Source organism: Carya illinoinensis, chromosome 3 (genome assembly GCF_018687715.1).
Source record: "Carya illinoinensis cultivar Pawnee chromosome 3, C.illinoinensisPawnee_v1, whole genome shotgun sequence".
NCBI classification, from domain to species: domain Eukaryota; kingdom Viridiplantae; phylum Streptophyta; class Magnoliopsida; order Fagales; family Juglandaceae; genus Carya; species Carya illinoinensis.
In genome coordinates this window covers 29484434-29499072 of record NC_056754.1, presented here as the reverse complement: position 1 = coordinate 29499072, position 14639 = coordinate 29484434, and the positions used below count along the sequence as shown (strand labels likewise).

General features: G+C 39.2%; 1 protein-coding gene across 1 annotated transcript; it reads left to right on the top strand.

The window, feature by feature from the left end:
- The first annotated feature begins 12211 nt into the window (after positions 1–12211).
- On the top strand, positions 12212–13212 carry LOC122305592 (germin-like protein subfamily 1 member 16). Its single transcript, XM_043118184.1, has 2 exons — positions 12212–12413; positions 12515–13212. Exons 1-2 carry the CDS (start codon positions 12272–12274, stop codon positions 13048–13050), a joined length of 678 nt encoding a protein of 225 aa, XP_042974118.1. The 5' UTR covers positions 12212–12271; the 3' UTR covers positions 13051–13212.
- Positions 13213–14639: the final 1427 nt, after the last annotated feature.

Sequence of the window (14639 nt, the reverse complement as noted above, 5' to 3'; positions counted from 1 at the left end):
CCTAAGATGAAGAGAGATGTCACTCGCATTTGTGGCAGATGCATTACATGTAGGAAGGCCAAATCTAAAGTGTTGTCACATGGGTTGTATACACCCTTATCCTTTCCTAGTGAACCATGGGTAGACATATCTATGGCCTTTGTTTTGGGGCTACCTAGGACAAAAAAAGGTAGAGATTCTATTTTTGTGGTTGTGGATAGATTTAGTAAGATGACACATTTCATTCCATGCCATAAAAGAGATGATGCCACAAACATAGCTGACTTATTTTTCAGGGAGATAGTGCGACTCCATGGTGTTCCCAGGAGTATTATTTCTGATAGGGATGTTAAATTCCTTAACTACTTTTGGAAGGTGTTGTGGGGGAAATTGGGTACCAAGCTCTTATTTTCCACTACTTGTCATCCGCAGACTGATGGTCAGACTGAAGTAGTTAATAGGACCTTAACTCAGCTTTTACGCACTGTTGTTCATAAGAATTTAAAAACTTGGGAGGATTGTTTGCCATTCATAGAGTTTGCATATAATAGGACCATGCATACTACTTCATATTCTCCTTTTGAAATTGTTTATGGATTCAATCCGCTTACCTCTTTAGATTTGATGCCTTTACCAGTTGATGGCAAGAGTAGCTTGGATGGACAAAAGAAGGCGGAGTTGGTGAAGTCACTCCATGAGAGGGTACGGCTTCAAATTGCGCAAAAGAATGAAATGGTTGCTTCCCAAGCCAATAAAGGGCAAAGGCGTGTCATCTTTGAACCTGAACATTGGGTTTGTGTTCACATGCACAAAGAAAGATTCCCAGCTCATCGGAGGACTAAGTTGCATCCTCGAGGAGATGGACATTTCCAAATCCTTGAGAAAATTAATGACAATGCCTATAAAGTGGATCTCCCAGGTGAGTATAATGTGTCTGCTACCTTCAATGTTTCTGATCTTTCTTCTTTTGATGTAGGTGAAGATTCAAGGTCGAATCCTTTTGAGGAGAGGGGGAATGATGGGAACCAAGGCAGGCCTACTCTTAAAGATCCTTTGCAAGTTCCAAATGGGCCAATTACAAGATCGAGAGCCAAGAAGATCAAGGAAGCAATGCAAGGATTAGTACAAACCACTTGGGAAGAAGCTAGCAAGAGCCCAACACTCAAGATGGGCTTGAAAGAAGAAGAACCAACTTTGATCCACTTGATCCAAGCTGTGGAAGACTTGACTTAGAAATATGGACTTTAGATATTAAGGTTTTCAATTTGTTTAAAGGATTTTTATTATTAGTTTTGAATAAGTGGGCTTGAGGATGCTTAACCCACATATGTCTTACTTATTTGAACTAGGGTTTAGAAGTACTGTAGCATGACACTGTTCACGTTACAGTACTCGCGGCTACTGTTCACTAAGGGCATTTTTGAGAAAAAAGGGTCTCAACTTTTAGTCTACGATTTTATCATGTTTTGGGGAGGGTATTTAAAGGATGTAACCAGCCATTTCAAGGCAGATATTATTTTATTTCGAATTTTAATTGTGAGTGAGTTTTCTCCTCTTGGTCTTAATTGAACTCTTGAATTTATCAAAGGTAAATCACAACCTTTGTGGCGTTCCTCCTCGTAATTTGGGTTCTTGAGATGGGATTTCAACGGGTCTAGATTTTGATATAATCTAGGTTCTTGAAACGAGTTCTCAACGGGTCTAAATTCTCCATCCATAGACTTGAGTTTGGCGTTTTTGGGTAAGTTTTCAAATTGATTATGGGTTCAAGGGATTCTCTTCCCGCGAGTTCATATAATTACCTGGTACCTATATATATAGGTGTAGGTATGTATGTCTGCATGAATAGATGGGGTATCGCTTATATTTGGAGGCAGTCTTTTTTCTTTTAGGCGTAAGGTTTTATTTTTTTGGGTGAAGTTGTATTCATGGTTTTCCTCCACCATAGTGAGGGTTTTTATGAATAAATGGAGGTGCTGCCCTCCTAAAAATGCTCAAGATTATAGGTCTAGGGATGTATCAACATGGTGACTTCATTTTCTGCACAACTAAATAGGCGTGAAGTTTATTAATCCTAAATAATAAGAGTAATACGTTTGCCATACTATCGCTTATCCATTCTACTAACCAGAAGAGTATCAAGTCTTCATGGGCCTTTAGCCTGTGGTTTGGGCCATGTCCACTATCATCATCCGTGGTTGGGGTTGGGACTCAACTCACCATCCCCCTCCAGATTCTTAAACATGGGGAACTCAAAAATAGGACTGGATACCAAGATAAGCGCCTGATGAGGAATTTCAAACTCGAATGTGGTAGCCAAGTTAGAGAGAGCTTGACTTGCCAAACCCTTGACATCGCCAAGGCATGGGGAAGATGTGTGTGTTGTCAATGTGTTGAAGGCAGAAGACAAAGTACTCAAAGGGCAAGTATCCTCGAGGGAAGCATTGTCTCTCTTTCCTGAAGCCCTTCTCTTCATTGTAGGGAAGGAAGCATCTTTGTTTGCTAGTCATGAACGTTTCTTTGAAAGACCAGGTCACCCTTAAACACCAATAACGAGCCTAAAGGACTCACGATGCCATGTAAAAAGGGAGTGGAAGTCAACAGACCACACCACCCTTAAATACCAATGACGAGTCTAATGGACTTGCGGTGCCATGAAAAAAGGGCATGGAGGTAAACAAATCACGCCACCCTTAAACACTAATGACACAACCCTAAAAGACTCGCAGTGCCATATAAAATGGGCATGGTGGTCAACAGACTACGCCACTCTTAAACACCAATGACGACCCTAAAATAATCGCTGTGACATGTAAAAAGGGCACGGTGGTCAACAAACCAAGCCACCCTTAGGTGCCAACGATGAGGGTGCGGTGGTCAACAGATCACGGCACCCTTAAACACCAATAATGAGCCTATAAGGACTCGTTGTACTATGTAAAAAGTGCGCGAAGGTCCACAGACCACACCAACCTTGTAAAAAGGGTGTGGAAGTCAATAGACCATGCCATCCTTAAACACTAATGACGAGCCTGAAGGACCCGTGGCAACATGTAAAAAAGGGCGTGGAGGTCAATAGACCACGCCACCCTTAAACACCAATGACGAGTTTAAGGGATTCGCGGAGCCATGTAAAATGGGCACAGAAGTCAACAGACTATACTACCCTTAAACACCAATGACGATCCTAAAGGACTCAACCATGTATAAAGGGCACAAACGTCAATAGACAATATCACCCTGAAACACCAATGACGACCCTAAAAGACTCAAGATGCAATGTAAAAAGGGTGCGTTGGTCAATAGACCACGCCACCCCTAAACATTAATGACGGCCCTATAAGACTTACGATGCCATGTAAAAAAGGTGCAATGGTTAAAATACCACGCCACCCTTAGGCACCAACGACGAGGGCGTAGTGGTCAAAAGACCACTCCACCCTTAAGCACCAACAACAAGCCTAGAAGACTCGTGGTGCCATGTAAAATGGGCACGGAGGTCAATAGACCATGCCATCTTTAAAATTCACTGCACATAGCACTAAAGAAAAGGGAAAAAGAAAACAAGGGGGAGCAGATTGCATCACCCAATGCCCACCTAATGACAAAAACAAAAGGTAAAAGCAAGGCAATTAGTCATAAGAGGGAAATCACAATCCAAGCAACACAAAAATACTCAAGGAGTATGTAAAGCTAAACGATTGTATAAAGCCAAAATGGCTGATCATATGAGTTACAAAAAATGTGTATTACAAAAGAGATTCAATCATTATCACCTCTAGAAGGTGAGGGAGAATGAGGAGTATCCGTAAAAGCATCAGGCATTTTCTTTCGACCAAAAGTGTCCACAAAGTGGCAAGAGGCCGCGTCAAGTTTGAAGAGGTCTAGATTTAAGCGCTTCAAATTAGCCGAAGGGTTGGTGAGCATATAGGACCTAAGCCTTAGCACACCAACATCGTATCCGTAAGCGAACACACGATCTCTCACCACTGGGGCAGACACCAATTGGGGGTGCAAGCAGGTAATCTCCTCCTAGGCAGCTAGCAGCTCAGCTTCCAACTCCTTCACCCGTACATTTTTCTTTTTCAGTTGATCGTCCTTTGGCATGAAGGCCTCATGAAGCTTTCCCTACTCCTCGTCGGCATCCACTCGACTCTTTTTATACTACTCATGCTACTGCTGTAGCTCCTTTAAAGAGCCTCAGAGAGATCAACCTCAACCAGTCGCCCCTTCTCCAGTGAAGTCGTCAGGTCTTGCATAAGTCCATAGTTATGATCCTGAGAATTGGACAGGTCCAGGCGAACATAGTCCAACTCCCCCTTAAGGGCTAGGAGCTTGAAGTTAAGGCAATATTGCTCTAACTCAAAATCCCTTTGAGAAAGAAAAATTTGGGCCCTAGCAGAGTCACGCTCCAACTCTAGCAACTCCAAGGCAAAGTCATCTCTAACCTTTACTTCCCTAGCACAACGAAGTTCATCATGGAGGTAAAAAACTTCATTGTGAAGAGTCTCTAGGTCACCGTGTAAAGACTAGACATAACCATCAACCTACTCCAATTTACCTCCAACTTCACCCTTTTAGCTTTCCATCTCTCAAACTCTTTCTTGGTGAAGAAGCCAAACTTGCACCTTTCCCAAACTTCCTTCTCGAAATCAACTTGATCTGCCATGATCTAGGCTGCTAAGTCATCAAAACCCTGCGAGAGACAAATACAAAGCATAATGACTAACACTAGCAAGCAAACCAACAAGCAAATAAACAAAAGATTATAACAATCAGGAATACCCCAGATAGAAATTGCCTCAGTCGGTGGGTCATGTTCGCCATGGCTTCAGTCTGGGCAGTAGTGGAGGAAGAAGACACCCCACCTTGGATCTCTATTGGGCCACGGCGAGCCTTAAGGAAGAATGCCCTAGGTTGCACACTGGCCGAATCAGCACCCCCTTAAGGGGACCACCAAAACATTCCACCTGGTTAGCAGAACTGTTGTAAGTGAGGTCCATGTCTCCCAAGCTAACGCCTTTGTCCACAAGGCCACCGAAAGGAATGCCTCCCTCTAATAGAGAAGAACTAGTGTCATCTCCAAAAAAAGAAGGGAAGGGAGAAGGAATAGAAACTAGCTCGCCGCTGCCCCTACATCAAGTGAGGGAGTCTCTACCTTGGAGACAGTGGTCAGCAACAAATGAGGAAGGGGACTTCCCGCCTCAGCATCTGCCTCAACATCCTTATCAATTTCCTCCACAAGAGGGGTTTCGCTCACATATTCGCCCCCCTGACCTTCCACACTACTTGACAAGGTATCCTCCCTACCGTCTTCGTGGGTAGTGTTGTTTATTTCCTTACCACTCTCAGTAGAGCATTGCCCGCCACTCGGGGTAGTAGTTTCTTCCTCGCCCTAGGTAGAACCTATCTCCCTGCCTTGAAGTTTCCAACTAGTAGAATCCAAACAAGGGACAAAAGCAACATTAGCACTTAACTCACCATCCCCCACCAAATTCTCAAATACGGGGAACTCAAAAACAGGGTTGGATGCTAAGATAGGCGCTTGGTGAGGAATTTCAAACTCAAATGTGGTAGCCAAGTCAGAGAGAGCTTGACTTACCGAGAACCCTCGACATCGCCAAGGCTTGGGGAAGATGTGCGTGTTGGCGATGTTTTGAAGACAGAGTACCAAAAAGGGGAGTAGCCTCGGGGGAAGCGTCATCTCTCTTTCCCAAAGCCCTTCTCTTCATTGCTGAGGAGGAAGCATTTTTGTTCATTGGTTGAGAATGTTTCTTTGAAACTCGTTTTGGTGGAGGGGGCAGTGGGAACAGTTGACCTTTGACTTGGAACGAACGAGAGTCATCAAGAAATGGTCAATGTTGGTTGGGGTTAGCAAGTACTCAGCCCAAAGATCATTGTTGTGACCCTTTGCCCAAGCACAAACCATTTCATTTCAGGCAAGTTCTCACTAAGACATGGGTTCTAGGGCTGCCAACAAACCCTTCTCCTAAAAAATTTTGCCCCAAGTGGCCCTAATGGGAAAATCCCGTTAGAGATTCTCTGAATTTGAGAACTCCCAACTGATACCAGAAATGAAGAAAAACTTTCATGTCCCAATTCTTAGTGTTCATGTGGCAAGTCTCAAACTAGATCAATGTTTGTCCTTTATTTTTCTTCCAGAAGCTAAAAATGTTGCCCTTAGCAGACAGTCACAGATGGTAAAATGCCAAGAACTCCCTAACAGTTAATTCAAGGTATTCTTCTCCAGCAGGCTCAAGAGCCATGTGAAAGACCACGTGTAGAGAAGAACTCTCCATGAGTGAGAATAAAGTTGGGCAAGAGCAATGCGAAGGAGATAAAGAAGGTCACGTATGGGGCAACAGAATGGGAACCTCAGGCTGTGTGACAGAGCACAAATAGTTAGGGCAACCTTGCCACCAAAACCTTCTTCATCTACGCAACCGCAATCAGGGATCTCCAAGTGAGCCATGTCAAGAATACCAAAGCCTTCTCGCAGATTATTCAGATCACAAGACCCAAGAGAAGATCGCCACCCATACTCTTCAAAGGCTAAGACATCTAAGACATGGAAAGGCTCCATATCAATGAGACGAGAAGAAATGCCGTGTTTGGCCATTAAGAGTTGAAAAGGAACTAGGATGAGAAATATGGAGGGAGCAAGAAATTGCAAGAAACTTCGAGAAAGGAGACACGAGAAAGGAGAAGAAATGAAAAGCAAAATGGGAAAGAAAGAGTGGCATGCAAATTGAATGGGGGATACGAGGGGCCTACGGCAATAATCATTATGGCCCGACAACTTGATGTGACGGAAGGGGAACGGTTGTACGTTACCCAGTAACCGTCGCCACGTCATGGGCAATCGAAATCCCATTCTTGAAAATTGAAAAAGGCTGGAAAAAATATTTAATGGGCTAGCAAGATGGCCCATCAGGTTAAATGAAGAGGCTAGCGAGGTAGTTAAAAGGCCTAGAGTCTAGTCTGGGTCACCCACAACCTGAAAAGTGAATTTACAACTTTGGAATAAATCAACACATTAGTAAGGAAGTATTAGCTAATGATAAATTCCCCACGCCTATGAGCAAAGGGAATTAGCGGGATAACTAGAGGGTCTAATAGTGTCCTAGTCCCAACTACGGATGATGATAGTGGACATGGCCCAAACCACAGGCTAAAGGCCCATGAAGACCTAATACTCTTCTAGTTAGTAGAATGGATAAGTGATAGTATAACGAGCAGATTACTCCTATTATTTAGGGATAACTTCATGCCTATTTTGTCGTGAAGATAATCAAGTTACTGTGCTAATCCCATATATATACGTCCCCACACACACAAATATATATATATATATATATATATGGGTACCAGGCAACTCTAAAAACACATATGATCATATACTTAAGTTATTATACATCACTCTTTACTGACTTAGACATTGAAGTGGCCGTAAACATAGAGTACCATCAACCTTTGACTTGCAAGCAGACATTTACGCTCATGGTGGGACACGCCCTTTACATACATAGATATATATATATATATATATGTAGTACTGTATATAAATGGAGATAAGATCCTATGTGTCACATTGGTAATTAATGGTCGTTATATCCTACGTGTCACATTGATTGATGATCACTAAGATACATTTTTGCAAACTCGACAAAACAAAGATTGTCTTGTATATGTTGTTTAGCATGATGATATAACAACCAACATTAATTCTCGTTGTAAAAAACATATGATGATGATCATGTAGCTAGGTAATATTTACAAAAAATATATATTTTATAAAGTTTATCATATATCTTTGATTATTTTTAAAAATAGAATGATTGTTAGAAGTGAAAGTAAGAGCTCGAAATGAAGCCTTGATTTAGAGAAAACTGATTCTCATTAACTTGACTAGTGAATACAAGGTTCTACTATCCATATATCTATTTCAAGTTAAATAAAAAGGATCCTAGAATTCCATGAATAAGAAGCTATTTTGTGTTAAATCGTCACAAATTAATTATAACTACATACCTGGGTTTGAATATATATACTAGGGCTGTTCACGCGGGCCGGATAGGCCCGAAATCCTGTTATACCGGATTCCGATTTCGGTTTTCGGCCTGGATTTGACCCGGGCCGGAACCCGGATTGAGAAAACTGGATTAATCCGGTACCCGTTTATAAACTGAAAAAAAAAAAAACCCTAATTCTACCCCGCCTCCCCCCCATTTCAAATCGATCTCTCTCTCTCTCTCTCTGTGATGCGAAGTGGATCTCTCCCTCCCCCTGTTTCCTCTCTCGCACCGAACCCGTCTCCTACCTCTCTCGCGCCGAACCCTCTCTCAGTCTCTCCGAAACCAGTCCCTCTCTAAGTCTCTCCAAAACTCTAGCTTCTTCATCCTCGTGCCTCATTGTCATCCTCATGCCGATATATGTAAGTAGATGCTTCTGTAATGTGTTTGTTTAGCTTAGACTGCCGATAGCATTAGGGTTTATTTTCTTCTCTATTTTTTTTTTTCCTTCTCTACCGATAGCATTAAGGGATTTTTCTTCTTATATGTTGCCTTCTTTTTTTTTCCATCTGTTTGGGTTTTCTAGAAATAGAGGTACCAGATGTATGGCTTTGGTACATGTAGTATTATTTATTTTTTTCTCCGCTCATTTGGGTTTTCTAGAAATAGAGGTACCAAATTTTATATTGGCTTTCCTTGAAAAATGCATCATTTTCAATCCCAGTTTATGATCTTTGTAACATGATTGTAATTTGGATTTGTGACGGTGGCAGAGTAGATATGACATGATGAGTGAGAGCCATGGACTTTTTTGTAGTGTCGTAATTGACTTAGGGCAGGGGTAAATAGAATCTTTCATGCTTGCTAGGACCAATTCATTGGTGGGTACTGTAAAATTGTTAGGGTTTAGTGTTTGGAAAGATGCAACAAACAGCTTAGGATTTAGGGTTGACATCTCTATAAAAGAAGCCAAATTCAGAAGCTGTTCTGGTGCTGTGGACAACGCCCCAAAACGGTGTTTTTGTGGTTGGTTGTCTCTTTTTGCAGGCTCGTTTTTGATAGGTTGGAAGGGGAAAGAGAAAGGATAAGAGTTAGAAGATAGTATTTTAAGCATATGGAGGTAATTATCTTCGGATCTAAGCTCCTTATGTCTCCCTCAACACCAGTCCACTTCACTTTTGCCTAGCCTACAAGTTTCATCTTTGAACCTCTCTGTTCATTATCAATCATGTCACACAATCTTTAGTATTTCGTTATAGAATAAACAAAATGAGAAGATACCATAAAAATTTAACTTTCTTCATGGTTGGGAACTTCCATCTTTTTCTTCTTTTTGTGATATCCTTAGTTGTATTTGATATTCTTGCCTCTATAAGTTTCTCCTTGCACACTGGGCATCACACCACCCTTGGTTTGACAGGTTCGGCTTAGATCACATAATCAATTTGTAGTTTCCATCAAGTTGTTCCAGAATTCAAAAAGCGTCTTCCATTGGCTGTCTATCAATCTCATTCTAAAAAGGGATTTAGAGCCTCGATTTTCATTGCCATCCCGACTCACTCTAAAAATGGATTGTATTAAGCTGTTTAGATTTTTATAACCGTCTCTGTTCCGCTTAAAAGACTCGATTTATGATGTGGTTATCTATCTGTGGCTTTATCTTTTATAGGTTTAGTCAAGTAGATATAAAGAAATGGAAATTGAATATGATGTAAATTGTAATTGTGTATGTAGTTAAATTGGTGTTTTGACTTGTTAATTTGAAAGGTTTGAAGTTTTTGAAACTATAGACTTGACAATTTAAAATGTAATAGATTTGGGAATAGAAGATGTTTTATGTGAAAATTATTTAGGCACGAGATTATGTTGTACTTCTCTTTTGCACATTGACATCATTATATCAATGGACATAGTTATGTGATGATGGATCAGCAGATTAGTATGGGCATCTTTCATTCTCATGCCTTTTCTATTTTCTTTTCTATTTCATGCTATCTTTACTACTAACAAGATCGCTTAATGCTTTCTTAATAAGCAATTAGATCTGTAAATGCCGGGGCCTGGGAAGTGTATAACATGGCAAACTAGCATTTCTTGTGTTTGCTTGTTATTGTTGTGTTTTAATTAGTGCTTTGAGAAGCACAATGGCAACCAATTAGGCTTTGAAGGAACATGTGAACATTGGGCTTGAAAAACATTTAGCATGCATGCGCATGTATATTTGCTAAGTTCGTAGGACTTCTTGTTTCTCTGTTGATAGCTATGAGCTAAGTTCTATGAATAATTTGTCTTATGATTAGTTGGGTACCCTAGCGCTATTAGGTTGTACTGATGTTTCAAGATGCACTAAGATATATGTTCAATTTGGATGTGTGACTGATTGATGAACTCTATTATGATTTATGACCTACATGTCATAAATAGTAGTTGTGAGAGCTTTCATTGGTGTTGAAGACATGACGTACCAGTTTTTTTAATCATTGTCAAGTGTCTAAACATGCAGGATCGAGATTTTTGCAGGCTCACTTTCAATAGATTACTTGAAGTTGCTACTTGGTGCGAGATTAAATCATTGATAGAAGACCATGCCAATGATGTTGTAGTTCGTATTTTGTATTTTGTAATGTAACGTGTAAATAAAAAAATAATGTAATATTTAGTTGGCTTGTATGCATTTTATTTTTTCATTTTTATATATTTTTATTATTATGGAAAATGTTAGTATTATGTTTTTTAGTGATTTAGAAAAGCTTTTCACATAATATAGGCTTTTATAAAAAAGTATGATTTTCAATAATTTTTTTAAATTTTAAAATAAATATAGCAGAATTATGCTTTGCAACATTTTTTTTATAAATATGGGTTTTTATTAATATTAGATTAGATGTTTGAAGAAAAAATACTAGGCTTTTATTTTTAAAAAAATAAGCTTTAAAAACTGACTTCTATAAGAGGGAGAAAGAGGTTGGGAGGGGGGGGAAATCCGGGTAAAAGCCGGTACCCGGATTTCCGGGTTTTTGAAATCCGGATTCACCGGGTTTCGGCCCGGGTCCAAAACCGTGTATACTTGAACCGAAATCCGGACCGGTTTTAACATCCGGGTTCCGGGCTGGGTATATCCGGATTTCCGGTCCGAAACCCGGATAAACAGTCTTATACTTTAAGTTACCGTCATTTTGTACATATATATGTTGTCCCATTTGTCTTTTATATATAATATATTATACTCCATACTATATATATATATATACACCCATTTTTTTGTGATATAAAATTAATAAGCAAGTCAATACGCGGATAACAACGTGATCAGTTTCAGCTAGCTTGGTCTAAATGTTCGTCCACATATGCCTCTATAAAAATATTGGTCTGCCTTTCTCACCTTAATATATATATATATATATATTTTGATAAGCTGTACTTGAATGAGCCTTTCTAAGGACTACGATATTCTTCCATCATTATTGAGTACTTGAATTAATACGATAATATGTACATATAATTTGTGTCCTCACAGGCATGTCAAATAATATTAATCTGCAGACTTTATGATCACCTCAATATTTTTCTATCACTATTATTGAATATTCTATTGATCTCTACATTTTGCACGGAGCCATCATTGGACCCATTCATATCCAAACTGAAAAAACTGAAGTTTCTTGTACGTCTTTTCTCTCTGATTGAAGCCCCTTCTTCTTCTTCTTCCAATTCTGATCCTCGTATGATCTATATATAATATTAATTTAAAGAGATGGAGTACGTTCACATTGCCTGAGTTTACATCTAAGAAAGGGAAAAAAAATTAATTCTTTCTGAATATCTAAAAGGAATTAATGGGAAATTATATAGTTGTTGTAATTGCATACGTGGTGGTGATATATCAGTTTGAGAGAGAGAGAGAGAGAGAGAGAGCTGGGTCAATGTAATACAGCTCAATATTTATTTGTGGAATAATGTTTTAAAGTACTGCATGCACCGTTCCTTTATTTGAAGGGGTCGAATGGGTTGCATTTTCAATGTATGTGTGCGAGCAGTAGTGGTTAAATTAAGAATGTTTCCACCATCAAAGAAAAAGTAATAATAATCAATAACCTTGGATTAATTAATAAAGAGTTGACCAGTGTACACGTTTATTGAAAAAACATGGACCAGTTCATGAGAGGACTCTATAAATAGATATGTGACCATCCAACATTTCTCATTCCCTCCCAAGCAATATTAATTACTTACACAGATCAGTACTTAAACGCAGAGATAGATCATATATAGCCTCAAATATGATGAACTCAAAGGTTGCTCCTAAGTACTACACCCTTGTAGCTGTGGCCTTGTTCGCTTTCGCTTGTTCCCTCACCTATGCCTATGACCCCAGTCCCCTACAGGATTTTTGTGTTGCAATCGACAATCCTGCTTCTGCTGGTGTGTATGCATTATTATTGCTATATTCTCGGGTTTTATTTTGTGCAATATAACATCTTAATTAGTCATGATGATAACAAATATTTTCTTTCTTTCTGTAGTATTTGTGAATGGAAAATTTTGCAAGGACCCAAAGCTTGTCACCGCTAATGATTTCTTCCGCTCGGTGAACATTCCTGGAAACACCTCAAATAAAGTAGGGTCGAATGTCACTGCTGTGACTGTGGAACAACTACCGGGCCTAAACACTCTAGGCATATCCTTGGCTCGCATCGACTTTGCACCACGTGGCTTAAATCCTCCCCACACCCACCCTCGCGGCACTGAATTTCTTGTAGTCATAGAAGGTACCCTTCATGTTGGCTTTGTCACATCCAATGCAGACGGTAACCGCCTCTTCACCAAAGTTCTAAACAAGGGAGATGTCTTTGTGTTCCCAATTGGTCTCGTTCACTTCCAGTTGAACGTGGGAAATACTAAGGCCATTGCCTTTGCTGGTCTGAGCAGCCAGAATCCTGGGGTCATCACTATAGCCAACGCAGTCTTCGGATCCAATCCTCCCATCAATCAAGATGTTCTCACCAAGGCCTTCCAAGTGGACAAGAATGTGGTTAACTATCTTCAGCAACAGTTCTAAGTAATTGCCTAAACTAAAATCATAGATTTCAAGATATATTTGCAATATTAGTACCGACAATAAACCATTGGACCATTGTTTGATTAAGTTTGTCAATGTTTCCCAGCTAATTGTAACGTCATTTAAATTATTTTATTGAAATAAAATGGTTGTTTATTTACACTCTCTTTGTTATAATGAACGAGTTTGATTGAACTTTTTTTTTTTTTTTAATAAAGTTGATTGAACTTAATTGCATATTGAATACGTTGACGTCGAAAGGTATCACTTTGTAAGGGGCCCCTTGCTTCCCCTATTTTTCCCCAAGGCAAAAGATAAAAAAATAATAACAAAAATGAAAAATATATTACACTTGAATTTAATGGATAGGATTCAAATGAGTTTATTGCTGAAATTTATTACTTGAAATGTATAAATTAATGCCTTGTCACGGTAATTTTTTAATTAGTCATTAGAGGAAATTAGGAAAATAAAAAAGACAACAACATCTGCGAGTTTGTTTTTGGATTGTCCGAAGGAAAATTATGTTAATTGAAGTCGAATTTGGATGGTATTTTCAATATCTGCGAGTACTTATAGTAGTTAAGAATGGTTCTCCCTAGTATTAGATAAACAAATTTATTAAAAGTAGATCAAGAATTTACCAAGTGATCTTACCTGCTCCTTGCAAGGAAAGACAGAGACCGATTCATGAGTAACTCCCCTCCATAATAAATAGCTAGGCATGTTCCCATGCAACATTCTTCACACCTCACCCAAAGCAAGAATACATCGCGTATAGAATACTGATAGCCTCAAAGATGATGAAAGGTGTTGAGTGTGGCTTGATTCCTGTTGAAAACGTTATTCCAAAAATATGGCTTGATTGTGGCTTAACCTTGGCTCGACTGTGGCTTGAGCAAACTTTGACTAGACACTTTGCTTGAACGTCCGCTTGAGCGAACCTCAAACAAATTGTTCGCTTGACACTTGCTTAACTGTCAGCTCTAGCAAACACCAAGCAGGTTGTTCGCTTGACACACCATTCGAGCAAATATTCATAACTAGGATTTTTTGTAACAACCCGCTCCTTTCTCTCTCAAAGGGTCATGAGTCTCATTCTACATGTTAGACTTAGAATATTTTAAATGTCCGAGAAGTATTTTAAATGGAGTATTTTCAGTGTTATTAAACTAAGCCTGATTTTAAGTAAGACAATTATAATATTATAATTGTAGAAAGTTATTTATCTAAATGATTTTAGTTATTTAAAAATATTATGAGATTTGAATTATATTAAAAACTCTAATTAATTAGATGGTTTTATTCTCTTAAAGATATTTAGTAAAACTTCATCATTTATTTAGTGATGAAAGATTATATTTTATAAACTAAAGTTGAGTTTAAAATTATAATATAGTATTCTATCTTAATTCCTCTCAGTGTTTTTAGTTTAATCGGTGTTTAAATTTTCACCGTTGGATGTAGGTTAGAGATCCTAGATGAAGGGCTAGGATTCAATTCCCAAAAGTGAAACCCTAGCCACTCATTCCTCTCTCTCTCTCTCTCTCTCTCTCTCTCTCCCCCCCCTTAGTCATGTAGCTACTCTC